The sequence below is a fragment of the Maylandia zebra genome, linkage group LG17 (genome assembly GCF_041146795.1).
Source record: "Maylandia zebra isolate NMK-2024a linkage group LG17, Mzebra_GT3a, whole genome shotgun sequence".
Classification (NCBI taxonomy): Eukaryota; Metazoa; Chordata; class Actinopteri; order Cichliformes; family Cichlidae; genus Maylandia; species Maylandia zebra.
In genome coordinates, this window is record NC_135183.1 from 22,861,597 (window position 1) to 22,880,470 (window position 18,874).

Here is an 18,874-nt window from a genome sequence, read left to right on the forward strand (position 1 = left end):
AATAAAATAAAAAATGTTTTAATTACAATATTAGAAATAATTAGAGTAGTGTGATTGTTTTGAAGATTGGTGCTGCTTGAGATCTAATGGTTAAGTATGACGCATATTTTTTTCTAACTTCTTGCATGAAAATGAATATTATAGTGTTTTTCTTATTAAAAGAAAAAATATCAATTGTATATTTCTAGTCCGTGAGTTATGAAGGAAAATGAAACTAAGCAAAGTTACAAACTAAAGTCAATCCTGTCTTTCAAAAAACCTTTTATTTTTTTAAATAACCCGAAGCTACTTCCGGTATCACTGTGGTTGATTGGACTTGAATCCACAGGGTTCTCCCGTAACTCAACCGCCCGCCCACATTCGTCCGCCTGACCAATCACATCTCTTCTGTATTTAAAGCTCCTCAGAGCCTTTCAATGACAACCTGCGCAGCCAATCAGGAACTTCAAAAACTCGTGCGACCAATTACTTTAGGCCAAGAATACCTTCTCGTTTTAATCCCACCCCGGCTGCTACTGAAACAGCCAATCACATTATTCTGGTTAAAACAAAAACACGGGTTTAAAGAGTTCATTTTAAAACAATATTTGAAAAAAATATATACCTTAACTATAAAAATTACATTTTCAGCTTATTTCAAACGTTTTCTCTCATTTTGTTTTGTATATTTACCCAATATAAAGTAAATTTTAAGTGCATTTAATAAATATTTTAAACAAATGTTGTTTATTGTATCTTTAGGAACATATATGTATTAAAACAAACAAACAAACGTCTAGTATGTCCTTTCTGAACAGTTCAGTCACCGTGCAGGAAGGAAATGAAGATAAACAGATAAGTGCAACTGACAAAAGAGTGACAGAGCAGAAAACAAGAGTAAATGTAACTGATAATATTTGTCAAATTCCCCACATAGTAATGTGGTTATAGCTATAGATGACTCATGCAGTTAATAATGAAAACAGCAGAAATTAAAACCAGTCTTAAGGAGTCGAAATTTGCGAGACATGTGAACCTTGACCTCCAGTGAAACTGCTTTTCACTGGAGCAGAGCTGGAAGAAAAATGCTGAAAATACTTTAATTTTTTCTTTAAAGGAAGAAAAAAAAAGGTAACATGGGGTCAAATGGGACAAAACTGCTACCACATCAGAGATGTATCTTATTTTGCAGAAGCGTCCACTCCTGAGGCTGATCATGTAGCAAGACAAAAATGTGCAAACTGCACGCAGATTGCAACACTTGAGATGACTTTGCTTCCAACACAGCAGCTTTCTGCTTGAGGAAGAGACAAGAAGCAGTTTAATTAAACTCCGAGAAAAAAAGACCTCCCTTTGAAGCCGTTTAGTTTCAGAGACAGGCACAGAGATTCGATTACCTGCCATACATCTGATTTTAAGACCATCTGCAACACATCAACATTTCACGCGCATGGAGAAACAAACCTGTTTTGTGGTGATGCATTTTACACATAATCCAGTGACTTTCTGAAAGCTTTACTGCATTTAAGAAGCAGGAGATCACGTTAGGCCATACAAGACGACCTAACCTGTGAGTTAACCTCGGCAGCAGCTACTTGAAATGAAGATTATTGCTGCATCTTTCCTAGAAAACTCAACGATTTCAAGCATAAAGCGTGACGGAGATGCGATGAGGGAAAATAACTTGCAGGCAGAATTTAATTTAAATTTCGAAACAGGTTTGTGGGCGTCCCTGTGAAACTGGCTCACAGGGTAAATTTGTCTTACTCACCATGAAACAACTTCAGCTTATAAAGACAGTATGTCTTTACTGGCACAAGGAAACAAAATCTATAACATTACAAGTCACAGTAAGTGAGAGCAGAGTGAGAGCTGCTCTTAACAGAGCTACAACTTTTCAAAGAGTCCCCAAACTCAGAGTTATGATTCAGGAGAAGCGTTTAGAACACTTGGATGGATTAAACAACATTAAAGTTATCTGTAACGTCTAAGTCATAATCAGAAGGTGTACATTTACTACAGCTGAGCTCTTTCTGCTCCTCCTGAAGCCTCAAAGACTTCATGTGCACCAGCAGGTGGTGCCGCAGCCAAAGATGATCATAGCTTATCCTGTCCGTCCTCCCGGCTTCTTGTGAAAACAGTTCCTTTACTTCACATCCTTGAGTCTTATTTTGGTATAAAGAAGAAAATACAAAAAGAAGTCGCCTTGGTGTTTGGTGGAGACGAAGATGGAGAGGAAGGTCCTTCAGGTTCTGTCTCGCACGTTATCGCTCAGGAAAATGATGTTGTCTGCAGAGAATCAAAAAGAATCAGAGAGGAGAACATCGGGGTGACATGTTGACAGAGTAGATGTGAGTCACTGGATTTAGGCTTCAGCTGGAAATCTACGCTTTAACAAACAAACAAAAAAACCCTGAATCCTGTGCAAAAGTCCCAGCATTTTAGGTCTTTCTATTGGCTGCTACTGCATATGAAACACAGAGACACCACCACACAGTAAAAAACAAGTAATAAATGCCGGGAGTGCCGACGCAAAGAGTATCCGGCAAAGTCTAAATCAGGCCCGAGTGTGTTTGTGTGGGTGTTTGACCTGACCTGCGATGATGGTGGTGGCCTGACGTCTGACTTGGTTCTTGTCCACGTATTCGCCGTAGTCCAGCTTCCCCTCTACTAGAATCCTCGACCTGAAAATGACAATGGTTCATTCGCACAATGTTCTTTTATTCTGAAACTCCTAATGTGATGAAGAGATTCTGGAGCTTTAAAAGACCATAAAAGCATATTTTTATATCTGAAAACAGAAGTCGTAGGAGTCACTGAGTAACTACTTCTTACTCAAAATACCAAAGACCCCCCCCCCCCACCGAGGAGTGTTTTTACTCTGCAATACTAATAAAATGCTGCATGTCTTTATAAGGTAAAGAAGCACTACAAGTGATTTTACATCAGGTTGTGTTTACTTGTCACGCAGGCTGTGAGAACAACCTGTTCCTGCCTGGCAGCTCCAACGTCAGCATCTTTGACTTGATATAGCCCCTCTCCCTCCTCTGCACATGTCCAAACCATCTAAGCCTCGCCTCCATCTCTAACTCTGTCACAAAGGTGGATGCTGATTCTTACAGTAACTACTGCAAGCTCTAAATCTACAATGCCAGACAAGTCACTGGGAGTGGGTATTCTTCATATGGCCATTTCACATAATTCCCACTCACATACCGGTCAAACCTTCTGTTTATGAGGGGCAGCCAATCAGAAGAAAGCCAACTCATGTCTGACAGTGGATAAACACAGATAGGATTACTCTGATTACTCTGTGATTGGCTTGGGTTTGGGAACATTTAGAGAGCTGGTAAAAATAGTCATGCAGCTTTATTCCCCCTTTCCCATCTGCAGCAGAGCAGTAAATCTACACATGTATTCACAGCTAAGTCTTCTGCCTGTACAGGAAACATGCAGGTCCTACCCTTTTTTGACGTACTGGTACGCCACGTCTCTCAGACCAGGTTTGAATATAGACACACGATGCCACGTCGTCTTCTGGCTGATGTCACCTGGAATTAGAAAACAGCAGCAGGCGAATCAGATTAATTGGTATTCAGACTCTCCAAAGAAACAAGAGCGCTTGAAATACCTTTAAAAACCGAGCTAAGCCCAAGAGAACATGAGAAAAACAGTCAATCCTCTTATTTGGAGTGTTATTCATTCTAATATTTAAACACTTTAAAGGCTGCCTGCACAGCTTTTCTATCACAGTGAGCTATGAAACGTGTCTCATCAGTTGTATTTATGATTTCTAATGACGATCATGAATGAACCATAAAGGCTGGAGTGTCTGATGATGACTGAGCCCAGTGCAGAGGCACATGAAGAGCAGCTGTCTAGACTCAAAACCTTGAAATCCAGCAGTAGTAATGAATAACAATCTGTTAACGTTCGCCGACGCCCTCTAGTGGCAAATGCAAGCAGTTGCATCCAATTTTGACTGATAAAACAGTGATGTCACAACAACATGAATATCCCACCTTCAATAGAAGCTCCAGTTAATCGTTTATTTTGTTAAAGTCTATTAGTTTCCTAAATAATTTCTTCCTTCTTGTTACCGAAACATCATCCAGATAGTTTATTATATCTCCTTTATTTGCACCCTCTCATCAGCTCACTCAGCTTTATCAGTGCATTTTTAACATATATTTATTTTAGCATTTAAACCTTTTCAAAGAACACTTGACCTTTTATTTCACTCTAGCTTCAAAATTTAAGCTAGAATGCAGAGAATGCGTCTGCTACTCAGTGACTAACACAGAAACACCGACACTGAAATGCTCGTGTTTAATTCAGGGACGCAGGCAAAGAAAAATGAGACCTTGAAGTGCAAACAGCCCTCACCCTGCAGAAAATGCATGATATGAAAAACATCTAGCAGCAAAAACAGCAGATAATATCAGTTCACGTTGATCTGCAGATACGGATCAAAATCATGCAGTGCAGTACGTAAATATGACTGAGCAACAGCAAAATGAAACAAAGCTGACCAAATCATCACAAACCCTGTTGAATGTTGGTGCTTTCAATGTGTAAAACCAGACTGAACCAAAGCAGAATAAAAAGAGGGGTGTTGGTTACTTTAGTAAATCTGAGCTGAAAGATCAAGCTGAGAAATGTCACATTTCAGAGGAGGACGTTTCAGTTTATTCACAATTAAAATACGATAATATATAAAATTGTTATGTTTGTAAAACGGGACTCCCCTTAAGCTAACCACAGCTTATAAGTACAGACTCAAACAACAAGCAATATGCACCAAATGCATATGCACTAACCTAAATCACTACACTATCCCAAGATTACCCTAAAGATCCTAACATACAAACAGCACTAATCCAACACATCAACATCAAAGATGTCAAAGTCATATTACAATGTGGGACACACACAGCCCACTTTGATCTTAAGTGAAAATGCCCTTCTCTCTCAAATTTAACTATTTAATCCATGAGATATATCAATATAAGATAAATAGGTCAGTGTCAACAGTATGTTCTAGTTTTTCTACATGATAAATAAATGCTGCTGTAGTAACCGCCCTGGTTCACATTTCCTTAAGATGTGCAGTGGGTCTGATTGGAGTCTTTCTTGGGCCAATTCTGGCCTTAATTCTTTACACATGAGAATAATAGTATGAACATCAGTTGGAGGTGTATTGTAAGTTTTTAGTAGATCTTTTGTTGGGTCTAAAGACTACATTATACACTCCTACCTGGTGAGCTCATTTCTCCCTCTCCAGAGCGCCACATCTCATTGGTCGCTAATGAGAAGATGGTAACCGGGTTTCGGCCCTCCACCTGTCTCATCACCGGGTCTTGGCCGACCCGACCTAACAGCTGCACCCGGTTTATCGCTGAAACAGATACAGACAGCATATTTATTACAGTTAGCCCAGCGTTTATGAAAATCCCCTTTGAATTAATGTGTAATAACTAGACGCAGTCCCGGTCCTCCATGATGAGAAAACACTGCAGCGACCTGATGTTCTGATCTCAACCCATCTGAACATCTGTAAAAAGATTCGAAACCCCTCAAAGCAGAGAGAAGAGAAGCTGGAGAAGAAATTCACTTACATCTCTCCAGGATGAGGCTGGCGTCTGTACTCCTGTACCTCACCGCCTGCCGGATGATCTGAGAAGGAACAGCCAAATAGTTAAAATACTTCAAAATGTTGGCAACAAGATTTTTTTTTTAAATATATATTTACAATTTCTACTTTTTTCCCCATTCCATCTGTTATTAATTACAATACCTACAAATCATAAATCTAATACTGATTTTATCTGGTACGGTTTATATAGTCCAGCGCCGACCATTTCCTCCTCACCTGTGCTGATGCACTTCTAAGCATCTTTCTTCTGACTGAAGACAAACACAGCAGCTGAGACTGATACAGTGCAGATCTGAAAAACACAATAGAAATAATGTGTGGGCTGCAAATATCTTCCTTAAGCTTGAAAGAAAAAAAAGATTATAGTTAACATAAATATGTTATCATTGCACTAAAATATCTCCCAAAGTAGCATTTCCTTCCATCCATCCATCCATCTTCTGCTGCTTATTCATGTCTGGGTCGTGAGGGCAGCGATCTAAGCAGAAGCTCAGACATTCCTCTTCATTTCTTCTAGTGCGACACTGAGGCGTTCCCAAAGCAGCCAACTGGACCACCTGGACTTGTCCGAAACACCTCAGCTAGTTCATCTTGATGTGGAGGAGCAACAGCTCTACTCTGAGCCCACAAACCTTCAGACGAAGCTCATTTCATCCATTTGTACATCTAACTTCCGCTTTCAGTCCTCAGCTGGTGAAGGCAGGAATGCTGACTGACTCGTTCACGAGTGAGAGAAACTATTTTAATCAGCAACAACAAACAGGATGTTTAAATGTGGCTGACTACATGCTATCTGTTTAGTTTTATTTTCATGCATTCTCTTTAACTGTAAAGTGTATTTTGGAACTTCATATGGAGCTGAAGAAGAGTTTCCAATTAAGAAGTGTGTTTAAATCACAACTCCAAGCTTACTCATTGCAGCTGCACATTTAAAACATATTATACACCGAAGTCACGGCAATATGTGAATATGAGAAAAACTACTGTGTTTCTCCAATTTTCTCTGGCTCAATGGACGTGTTTATTGAGACTCTGGAAGTCTACAAGACTGTGAGTCATAACTAAAAAGACTAAAACTAATACTGATACTAAAAAACTAAACATTTTTAAACATTAAAAGCTAAAATGAAGTGAGAAAATCAGCTCTAGTAACCAGCAAAATAAACAGAATTAAAAACAAAAAGCCAAAAGGAAATAAAAATGAGAAATAATTAGAAAACAAAAAACTATAATACCTCTGAAGTGAGCCAGACCAGTGAAACTGTGAAAAATCTGTAAGGTTAGCAACAACTAAAAAAGTCCTGGTAGTTCCAGACTGTCCTGTAATTGTAGAACATAAATGTTTTTGTTACCTCATATTGTCTGTTTATTTTTTATTTTTTTATTAACACTGTGTACTCGGTATATTACACAAATACAGTTTGTAGCTTTCACTTAATTACTTTAATGTAGTACCACTGGCCATGACATAAGTCTTTAAAAGTAGAAAAACAGCTAAACTTACATACAGTTAATAGTCTAAAATGTTTAGCCGGATTGTGTTTTCCGGGCCGATTTTAGACACCATGCTTTATGTTTTACACCTTTGCTTTGTAGTAACTGCTCAACGTGACCTGGTGCATTTCAAGATAGCTATAGGGTTGCTTTTACAAGGCTCGAAGTCAAAAATGTCAAAAAATAAATAAATAAATAAAAAAGATCTACTCAGAAGCAAACTGCTATTACTTTATTTTGAAGAAACAAATACACAAGTAATTTTTATAACAACCCACATCTCTTCAATGCTAGTTTGTTAATAATGCTAGTTTGTTTCGGTGATTTAGAAAGAGTTTTACTAGTAAGTTCATATTTTATATGCAATAAAGAGAGTTCAGAGTTAAGCTAGCAGAGAAATTAGCCCAGTTTATGTAGCACCGACCACCAGAGTCAGAGCTCCGGGTTCTCAGAGGAGCATCGAGGCTTGAGAGCTCTCCCGCCATAGGATGCAGACTCGAAACAAACCCCCAGTAATCAACGATTTTCTCCCCAAGCGCGGATTTACAGCGGGGAGCACCTGGAGACGAACCCGTGTCACAAAACTGTACAAAAATGAGCTCCTCAGTGGCCACTAAAGAGCCGCTTATAAACTTACCAGGTGCAACACTTCACAAGAATCTTCTGTAACCTCACGCTACTTCCGGTCCGTCTCCAACAAGAGTCCGACGTTCCACGTGTCGTTAAAGCGCTATTCCGCTTTAAGGGCCTTTATTTTTCGGCTGCTCCCTGTAGGGGTTACCACTGCCTCCATCTCACTCGCTCTCCTTTCTGAATCTTCCTCTTTTCCTCTTCATCTTCATCCTTTGTCCCTATTCATGTTGGTCGCTCCCTATAAAAAATGTTATCCAGAAAAGAATTACTAACAATTCAAACACAAATTACCTTTTACAAACATATAGTGACAAATATTCATCTTATTGAGCTCTGGGTTATGGAAGCTTGTTTCCACCTCTGAAAAAATATTAACTTAGAGTTAAACTATGTGTTTATGCCATAGTTCTAAATACAATGATCTATTTTGTGATATTTTAGTCTTTAAGTAGATATACATACTGCTTTTTATTCCTCTTGGTTCTCGAAACCTGTACGCTGGGGGTAGAGTGAGTCAAAAACAAAACACGGTGAATCTAGCTCCCCTGCAGTGTAGCAGTATATAAACCAGAATTATCCCAGCTGATTTCCATATTTGCATTAATAATAATTCAACATAAATAGGAGATGATCCTGATAAAGGCCAGTCTGCAAATATACCATTCTGGTATGTTTTTAAACTTAAGTAGTTGTTTTTGGTCTTGTGATGCTCACATGATGCTTTATTTTTACCCCAAACATTGAATATTCCCACTGACACTGAATTTATTTAAAAATTAGTTTTGAAATGGTCAGGGATCGAGTTGATAAAGTGCAAGGAAATTTAGAAATAAGCTTTAAAGATTCAAACAATAGTTCTGGCACATAAAGAGGACAATTAAACAGAATTAAATCGAGCTTTTATAATGAAGTAATAAACTATGAGCAGGAAACTGCGAATATTAACGTGTAGAAAACGAATTCTTTAGGCCTTCCAGCAGAGGGTGCGCTCGTTTTCCAGATCTCTCGGTGGCGCGCTGCTGACAGCGGGGTGGAGTTGTTGTTTGGTGGGATGCGAACTTTCTACAAGACAACACCCTCGCCTCTGACTTCACACTTCACACACGCACATCAGCACACACTCTCTGCGGTAGGACCATCACGATAAGCTGTCAGTGCACGGGTCCGGGCCATGTTGCTCATAATCCACCTTTTAACCACTTTGGGTGAGTTGAAGTTTTAATTTGAACAACTTTATTTGGCTAAAATTAATCTGCTGGGACATGTTCGCTCCCATCACATGTAATGAGAGGCATCTGTAAACGATTATCCACCGTTTTCCTGTTCCAAAACAAATGCTGGAGGAGAGTTTAAGAGCTAAATAAAACTTTCAGTAGAGCACTTTCCCACAGCTGCGCACTTAATTCTCATCTGAAGAGTAAATTCATGTGATTCTAATTGAAATAAACTGACCGCAAGCCTGCTCTGTTTCTGGCTTTTATCATTAAAACCAAAAGAAGAACGAGGCCAGTGCTTTGTGCTGACATCTCACTGACACCAGTCTCTCCTCCCTGCAGCCCTGTGGGCTCCTGTCAGGGCACAGCAGGTTCCGCAGTTCCCAGATATTTGCACCGAGGGCAGCTGCTACCCAGCCACAGGTGACCTGCTGATCGGCAGGGCGCACAAACTCACCGCCTCCTCCACCTGCGGACTGAATGAGGCCGAGAGCTTTTGCATCGTGGGACACCTGGAGGTAAGAAAGGATCTTTTTTAGAGCACAGGTAGCAGAGAAGGCTCAATTGAAGGCTTCCTGCACGTGTTTTGTGTTTAATATCTGCTTTACAAAGTGCCAAAAGAAGATAGCCTTTTATATAGACTTTTTTAAGCCTCACTTGACCACTCTGTTTTTATAATTAAATGAGCCTTTGTTTTTTTCTAATGGCTCATTTTCTTTTTCCTATATTCATGACTAATATTCCTTTGCTTTTTTGTTTTATTCTGTTTTTCTCCATTATCTACAGTTACAAAAATAAGAAAAGAAAAGAAAAAACAACCCACAGAACAAAATATTGGGGCAATGATAAATATTTTCTGATATCAGTAAGGAAATAGGGTTATCTCTAATCTTTACATAAAGTCAATTTATTCCGATTTTGGTCAAAGATACTTGCCTTAAACTTTAGATGATAACTCCAGTGTGTTTTAATGTCATTAATTATGATATTAAATACTTTTATTCAGAAGAATATAGGGTTAGCGTCAGGGCTTATGCAGCAGTAAAGCTAAGCTAACGAGTAAGAGCTGTGACAGCTACAGCAGCAGAAAATCTAACAACAGGAAACTGAGGCTACAGTTCACACAGGCTGACCAAAACTGGACAACAGAAGATGATGAGCTCTGATGAGTCTCAATTTCTGCTGCATTGTTTGGATGGCAGGCTTGTTGATGGCAACAACATGAGCACATGGATCCATCCTGCCTTATATCAGCAGCTCAGGCGGGTGGTGTTTGTGCTGGAAAGCTGTGGGGGATATTTTCTTGGCACACTTTTGCTCCTTTAGTGGACAGGTGGATTACTGCATTTTAACTACTGTACATCTGTTTATTGGATCATAATTACAGATTCATATGCACGCAAAAATATACATAGTAAGGTTTAAAAACATACTACGCTTCATCTCACCACTTGTGAATACCTGTCCTTGAGTGTTCTCTCATCCAGTGGTTAGACTCGAGTAGTTTTTCTTTCTCTTTGATTTGAAACCACGGTTTGTAAAAACAAAGCGTAAACTCAAAGCTGTGGTTGCCTGCAGAGCAGATTTTTCCCATTGGGATGATTCTGAATATAATCAGAAAGAAAATATATTGACTGTAATTATATGTGACAGTTCATATATATCATACGTCATTTAAATGCAACATTTAAAGGATGTCAGTAGAAAAAGCAAACATCACTGATATATAAGAGTGGCATTCACAACATGAGCAGTTTCCTTACAGCACAACACTCATGAACTCAGGCCCACAGTTCAACCATGTGAAGCAATTCTAAGTCTCAGTGGACTTCGTGAACCGTCTCTGTAAACAGAGTTGTGGAAAGAGACGTTTAGCCAACCAAATTATTTCATCTTGGTGTTTCCTGCCACTACAGTATTTCTGTAACAGATGGCTCAAAGGCCTGCTGGATTATTGGATTTCTGTAGCTGACATCAATTTTCAGAGCTTTATTTCTGAAATTTTGAATATTTCTAGCTTCACATTTTTCTAGATGCTGCTAGGGAAGCTTTGCATTATTGATAGTCTATTTATTATTTGTGTTTTACTTATACCTTGGCCTCAGTGTAGCTCCTCTGACTGAAATAGCTGGAAAGCTTGCCTCCACCAGTGTGTGAATGTGAGAGTGAATGAATAGTGGAATTGTAAAGCGCTTTGAGGGTCTCGAAAAGCGCTATATAAATGCAATCCATTATCATTAAAGCTGTTTTAGCTTCTCATAAACATAAGGTTTTAACAGCTAGTGGGTCGGTCTTCTAGGCTCACAGCTAGATCTGTGTGCCTAGAAGACCATATTAGGCACAGGCACACAGAATGGCATCATACAGAGCCAAAAGCAGAAAAAACTGCCAGAAACAGAGCGTCTGAAGATTGAGGTTTTGTCTTGGTTACACACAGATCTCACTATTTGAAACTCTGGCCATGCTTAATTCACCAATGTAACAGTACATATATATATATATATATATATATATATATATATATATATATATAACCGGAAAAATATTAAAGGTTCACTTTAACTTTGTAGAATTGTATTTGAAAAACTGACCATACTAACACAGGGAGTTTTACATTTTAAATGATTTCACCCTAAATAAAGTTGTTAAACACTTTACTTAAATATTTTTCTTTCCTTATTGCCTCCCTGGCTGGCGATCATTTCTGCATCATTGTCCAACATGAAACACAACTTTTAAATCACAGCACGCCACTTCCAAACACATTTGTGTGTCAGCTTAACTCACTTTAACAAGCTAATGCAGTTCTCCTGCTCCCCTCAAAAGCACTTTCATATCTTCACGACTTTGATAAATTTGATTAGATGATTACGTTTTTGAGAAGTCCCTCATAGCTGCAGACAAAGTCCCTGCAAATGGTAGAAAGTGGGTCAGGTGTAAATTGAAGATTTCTATGACTTATCGCTTTTGAATTCTGTCAACATACATTGTTGATATCAGTGGTTTTGAGACAGCGCAGCTACTGAATGAATGAAACCTTAGTAAATGTAGTGATGAAGAGGCCCTTCAGTGAATATAACCCATCTTACTCTAGCTACAATTTACAGATGAATCATTGCAGGCTATCATTAAGTGACTGTTTTGGAAAAGGGGCAGTTATGAGGTTATATTCACTGAATATGTGTGTGTGATGTTCAAAACCTGACTGTGCAATTGTGGGATACAGCGTCTTTATAAACTACTCTTCCAAAACAACATGGCCAAATTAAAATTAAACAAAAATCTTCTAGCTGCTTTTGTCAGAAGCAGTTTTTGACCATCAAAACTGGTTAGAAGTTTATTTTAAGCCTTGGTTTTAGGGTTAAATTTAGAATTAAGCTTAGCTTAGGGTCTGCTTAGTTTTGATGGTTAACTTGAGGGGTAACTTGGGATTGTGTAAATGTCCTCCCAAACAAGCATGTTTGCCCCTCACCCTAAGCACAGAGTGGCGCAAGCAACAGTTACTGTAGGTAATATTTCAGCATTAAATAAGAGAACGGGTGATCCAAATGACCTCAAACTTAGCATCACATCAAATTGTTACCCAAGCAACACACTTGCCAAGTTTGAAGCAGATCACGTGTACAGTTTTAGAGATAAGCGAAGAGCAAATAGACGTGGAGATTTCTCCAACTGTTCTCAAACATGTGATGGTGTTCAGCACACAGAAACTTTATTTTACTCTGTTTCTCTGATTATGATTGTGTGTGTGTGTGTGTGTGTGTGTGTGTGTGTGTGTGTGTGTGTGTGTGTGTGTGTGTGTATGTGTGTGTGTGAGGATGCGCATGTATATAATGTCGAGTGGGAGTTCAGACATTCCCCTCCACAATAAAAGCGTTGTGCGCCTCACAAAGCCTTCCCTGTGTGGATGCGGGCCGGGGGCGACGAAGGGGATACTCTGTCTTTATCAAACAGCCTTTAGCGAGTCCTGTGTGTGAATGGTGTTTTTTATGAAAGCACAGGCTCGCTGTGAGGCCATCTGAGACTTCTGAGGATGAGCACAATCCTAAAATATGAGCTGCAGATGAAGTGGAGGGAAAGAAGTCTGACTCAAGCAGCTGGCTTTCTTTTCCTTTTTTCCTACTAAGTGGAGCCTCTTGTTCGGAATCTACTCCCATTTCAGCGCAGACATAGTTGGCTCAGAGCTTGGTGAAATTGAGAAACTCATTTTGTTTATTCACACGCGGAAATATTGTGACATTTAAGAGTGTGTGTGTGTGTGTGTGTGAACTGTAGTTTAGCTTGCGTACATGCCAAACCATCTGGCGTGCAGATCCCAGAGGCAGTGGAGGGGATTATTAAACAGACACGGCACAGAGAAGCGCAGCAGCAGTATCATATACACTGTACATCATTACTGACTTCATCTCTTCCAGCTCATCAGTTAAACCACTGCATGGCTAAAAGTATGTGGACACTTCAATCTTACCTCCATAGGGCATTGTTGAATAGTTCATTCTAAAACTGTGGATGCTTTTTGTAAAGTCTGCTCCCCTCTGTGGGAATATACAACACTCCCATTTAGGTACACTGTAAAACTAGCACTCACATTAAAACACTCACATCATAGCAGCTGGATTGCATTAAAAAACATATTTACTGTCGCATAAAATATAAAAACAGAAAAAACAGTTTTTTGTAAAATTACAAGATCTTGTGTATTTTAAGCTTGTTATCTACAATTAAAATTTGCCTAAACGTTTCACCCCATTTGAACCACGTTCTATGCAAGAAACAGTCCCTAAGAAAACTGTCCGATGTCCTTTAATGTTAATGAATCAGCTGCTATTTCTGGCACATCAAGAGTATGGCGAACTGACGCTTTCGCACTTCCTGTCCATCAGGAGACAAAATGTTTTGTGTGCGACTCCAGGGAGATGTACGACGAGGAGAGCAACGACATCAGCCACACCATCGAGAACGTGGTCACCACCTTCGCCCCAAACCGCCTCAAGACCTGGTGGCAGTCGGAGAACGGTGAGAGACACAAACGCACTAGAGAAACAAGATGAGGGGTGTTTCCTGTTTACTTTGGAGGGAGAATAGCGTGTGAGCCCTCACAGAGGCCGATCTCATGAGTACTGAGCTCAGTAATGAGCAGACAGGAGATCACAGAGCCTCTCATAGCAGCAGTCCTTATGGGTGGGGCTTACAGGTGCGCTGAGGAGAACAGGTGTGCGGGTAAGAAACAGATGTGTGTCAACACTTGACTTTAAAGTGGAAAAAATGAGAAGCGTGACGTGAGACAGGAGAGCTTTAAGAGCTCCACGGAGAGACAGTTTCTAACTGAGAGGTTTTCTCACCTGTAATCACCTGTTTCATTGTTATCCACTGGTACAGGGAGGAGCTTCACAGTGAAGCTTAAAACTACCAAATCCTTCCCAAATGTGAGGATTGTGGTTGTAATTTTTACGATTCCACTCATGATTTTCTTCCACTGACAAAATTACCAGCCAATCTTTTTATTTTGTACCATTTCGATGTAGACAAACCCAGATTCATTAATATGAGACTTTTCTATGAAACCTTATTAATATCACCCAGTTGTGCAAACGTTGTGCATCATTTAAACAAATTGTACTTATTTGGTATGTTTGGTTAATTTTATTGGTAATTGGTCAAACTGGTCAATTATTGCAGTTTGAAATAAAGTTTGGTGGATTTGAACAACTCAAGTTTTTGGGGTTACATGGGAAATGTATTCAGTGCACACAAAACGTCTTCCTGCACCTAAAGCTTTGTTTAAAGTTTGTGTGGATAAAATAAGTTCCCATAGAAGGAAGAAAGTAAGCACAGGTCAAATTTTGATGAATTTAACTCTGATATAATCTAAAATATACACATCGCATACAATAACATGAGAACAAACATATCGTATAATAAGTCATTAAAGTTTTCTATTTTATTTTCTTAAATTATCTTAAATTTGACATTTTTGTTTGACTTTCTTTTGGTTTTATGAATTCATTTTGCTCTCATGACAGCTCTAGTTTTACCATGAAAGTTTTCTGTGACTTTTCTCAAGAGATGCTTGTGTGAAAACTGGCGAGCCAAGTTCAACATCACTTGTTTGACTCATTCCTCAGTCAGCAACTTACATCACTTCTGGAAGTCATGAATCCTAACCTGTGTCTCAACCACAGCAACAAACGTCTTCTCCAACATACACAAACATCAGTGCACCTGATACGCTGCAGTCAGGTTGTTTAAATATACCAACTTGTGTTTAGTTTGCTTTATTCCAAACAAGCTGGAGAACATTTATATGCAATTCTCTGTGAAATTAAGTCCATGAATCCGCATCGTAAAATCTTTAGCTGGATCCTTCATGGTGATCCCAGTGCAGCTGGTTCCCATGCAGTTGTTCCTGCAGAGCGGTGGGAATCTGTCAGAGGTGTGAGTCACGGCAGAGCGGCGGCCAGCAGTGCAGATGGTTCTCAAACAGCAGGAAGCTGCAGGAGCCACTTGGGATTTCCTAATTCCCCCACAGGAATCTTCCAAGTCCTCCGAGCTGCTGTTTTTAAATTCAAACTCTGCTTTGAATGTTTTTACATATAAAGTTTTGCATGCAAGTAAATTTATGATGTTACTGTTGGCTGAGTAACTGCAGCGTAAGAAAGCGAGCTGACTGTGTTAACTTTAACTGCGTAAAAGAGTCGAACGCATGTTAATGCGTGTGAAGAAATCAGTCTGCGAAAAACTTGAAATGTGTATTTCCTGTTTCCTGTCTGCTGCAGGTGTGGAGAACGTGATCATCCAGCTTGACCTGGAGGCGGAGTTTCATTTCACACACCTTATCATGACCTTCAAGGTGCCTGGTTTCCCTCACACACACACACACACATCATACAACTGCTGCCATACCCAGGGCAGGCAGAAAAACACAGTGTTGAACAGCTGTGGTGGGGAAACACTGAAAATCAGTCTCCTGAGAACGGTGGGAAGAGGAGGAGGAGGAGGAAGAGGAGGGAGAGGGCAAGTAAAAGAATGCAGCTCGCCTCTCGTGGCTGCTCGGCTTTGATGGTGGCCAGCTGGAGCTGCCTCTCATCAACTCAGCAGCTCTACGTCAGAGTCCAAACACTCTCAGAGACACAATGCACATCCGGCCCATCCAAGACAGGAAAGATCAGCTAATTTAGTTTATTTTAGCTTATTATGTATAAATTATAATTTATTTAAACAGAGAACTATTACAGAAAATGTGCATGTAGGCTATATTTTATTAAAATATTGGTTAAATGCCACTATGGTGTCAAAATCTTACGAAAAAATATTCCAAATAATTTGAAATAAGGTGGGTATCTGTTTTTCACCGTCACATGCATCATATAAAAAAAGTTTTAGAGTGACGTTTTTATATTAAACATAAGGCACACAAACATGTCACTATAAATACCAGATTAAGTAAAGATGCTTAAAAAAACATGGAGATTAACACATCCTCTCTGTCCTCTGAAGAATCACTCTTACGTGTTAAATTGTTTTTATTTCAACCTTTTTATGTAATAAAAAAAACCCCCCAAACACTAGAAAAAATGTTCCCTTATTACGGCTTAATGTAGACGTCAGTAGATTTCCGCCCAGTCTTCAGGCAGAATATCATTTTATTTATTTTTCATATGTGAGTGATGCAGTGGCCATAAAAGAAACAGTCGTATCAGTTACAGTAATAAGATGCCTGTTGGTCTTTATCTGCCTGCAGACGTTTCGGCCGGCTGCCATGATGATCGAGCGCTCCATGGACAACGGAAAATCGTGGCAGGTTTATCGTTACTTTGCCTACGACTGCAATTCGACCTTCCCTGGCATTTTCACCGGGCCCATGGTCAGAGTGGACGACATCATCTGCGACTCCCGCTACTCTGATATCGAACCATCCACTGAGGGAGAGGCTAGTTTGTGTTTGCATTTTTTCCCTCCCTCTGAAAACAAACTTTTCCATATTTTTAGTTCTTACCTTTCCCCCCTCGTGTCTCTTAGGTGATTTTTCGAGTGCTGGACCCCGCGTTTGACATTGACGACCCCTACAGCACAAGGATACAGAGTGAGCTGCTTCTGGTTTTAGAAACTCAAACATTTACTTTTGTGACCCTTTAAGATAAAGCTTTCTCTTTTAAAATCTGAAATGGATTCATATGAGTAAATAGATGATTCATGCCAAGTTTGAGGGGAAAAAATCTAATCAATGCAGGTAATTTTACCATTCAGAAGGTAAAAAATCCTGGCAGAAACCAGGCTGTAAATATGCTTACACTGACATCATGACTATTGAGAGGTAAAGTGATCATCTCTTCATCACAGCACCTGTTAGCTGGTGGGATAAATTAGGGGCAAGTGAACATTTTGCCCTCAAAGTCGATGTTTTAGAAGCAGGAAATATGGGAAAGTGTAAGGATTTGAGCGAGTTTGACAAGTGATGGCTAGATGATTGTGTCACAGCATCTCTGACTAATAAAACTGGTTAATCCGAAATTACTTAATTGAATGCAGCCACTCTTTTATATCAAATTAGTACCAGATTACAGGAAACTTATATAAAACCAATATGAAACTGATGAAAGATTTAACCTGAGTGAGACTCTGAACGTACCACAGAAGGATACCAGAATGATTTCTTTTAGTCAGCAGTTGTTGAGCTACCTGTAGCAGATCTGCAGGCGTCAGAGATCAGACAGGACCAACACTGGAAAGAATTTCTCAGGTGGAAGCAACTTGGACTTTGTAACCTCACACACTGCCTCTGTTCCTTGATCGCACACACATGCAGTTGGCTCATGTTAAGTACATGGTAACCGCTGTGGGTGTGTAAGGAACTGCGGCGGTATCCTCACGCTCAGAAACTCTGAAATCAGTGAGAAGAAATAAAACCAAAATACTGACTCGTTCATGGACTCTGGTACAGTTTCAGCAGGTCCTCTATTAGTACTTTAAGCTGATGGAATCAGCATTTTCTTTTTAATTTAGTTCGAAAGTGAAATTTAAAAAAATATTACTGTTAATTTTGAGTAAAAGAAAAGTAGAAATGTGGAGATTAAAATTGTTTCGAGTCAAACAACTGCTGCGGTCTGGGACCATGTAGTTTGCATTTTCACTTTCTTCATGGCTGTGAAACTTGAGCATTTTATCTGTAAATCTTTCCGCCTCCGGTCTTATGGAGGGAAGGGAAAAAGTGGAAATATTTCTGTCCAACTTTCAGAATTGAGCATAACTTCAATTAAATAAATAAAGCACATGCAATTTGTCCCCTGAAACCTTGTGTTTAATGTCACAGTGATATAAACTGTGCTGTGTTGTCAAGGAGACTTGCGTGTGTATCAAGGGCTCAAAATGCCCTTGTGCACTTAACACAGCAGGACATCACTGAGCCTTTATGGACAGGAATGAGACTCACAGTTTGAGACTTTAAGGGTTGTGATGAAGAATCTCTTCTGAGTATGTTGCAGGCAAGACAGGCAGCATTAACCTAACACAGCGGGGGAAACTGGAGCTCTTGGAGCAAATTCATGCAGGAGAAGAGTCAAACTCCAAAAGAAGGGTCAGTCCTAGTTCAGACTCTCTTGGTGGGAGGCTGGAGCGCTATACGTGGGGCCAATGTGTCATAGTTTGCAGGAATTTGGACTCACAAGCAAGACTCTACAGGGAGACGGGTTAAACAGAAAGCACACCTTTAATGGTGGAAAAAAACAACCGTTCAAAAATCCAAGAAAACAAAAATAGAAATCCAGACTTTTAGAACACATATTGAAAAAAAACAGGGAAGTAAACTGAGGAATGTCAAAATAAAACAGGAAATCACCTACTGATACTGATACTACAACCTGAAAACACAAAGACTTTAAATAATAAACAAATATTCCCA

The 18,874-nt window shown here is 39.5% G+C and overlaps 2 protein-coding genes across 2 annotated transcripts in view; one reads left to right on the top strand and one right to left on the bottom strand.

The window, feature by feature from the left end:
• Positions 1 to 707: 707 nt before the first annotated feature.
• Positions 708 to 7,898, bottom strand: ssbp1 (single-stranded DNA binding protein 1). Its single transcript, XM_004573732.2, has 7 exons — positions 7,767 to 7,898; positions 5,852 to 5,927; positions 5,598 to 5,655; positions 5,237 to 5,377; positions 3,443 to 3,530; positions 2,575 to 2,663; positions 708 to 2,268 (listed from the first exon to the last, which is right to left on the bottom strand). Exons 2-7 carry the CDS (start codon positions 5,873 to 5,875, stop codon positions 2,225 to 2,227), a joined length of 444 nt encoding a protein of 147 aa, XP_004573789.1. The 5' UTR covers positions 5,876 to 5,927; positions 7,767 to 7,898; the 3' UTR covers positions 708 to 2,224.
• A 947-nt stretch (positions 7,899 to 8,845) lies between these two features.
• lamb1b (laminin, beta 1b) overlaps positions 8,846 to 18,874 on the top strand; it is a 31,364-nt gene continuing 21,335 nt past the window's right edge. The window contains exons 1-6 of the mRNA XM_004573733.4: positions 8,846 to 8,967; positions 9,319 to 9,494; positions 13,860 to 13,992; positions 15,753 to 15,826; positions 16,718 to 16,906; positions 16,996 to 17,059. Of these exons, the coding sequence (XP_004573790.3) occupies positions 8,934 to 8,967; positions 9,319 to 9,494; positions 13,860 to 13,992; positions 15,753 to 15,826; positions 16,718 to 16,906; positions 16,996 to 17,059 (670 nt within the window). The 5' untranslated portion in view covers positions 8,846 to 8,933. The remainder of the gene's footprint in view (positions 8,968 to 9,318; positions 9,495 to 13,859; positions 13,993 to 15,752; positions 15,827 to 16,717; positions 16,907 to 16,995; positions 17,060 to 18,874) is intronic.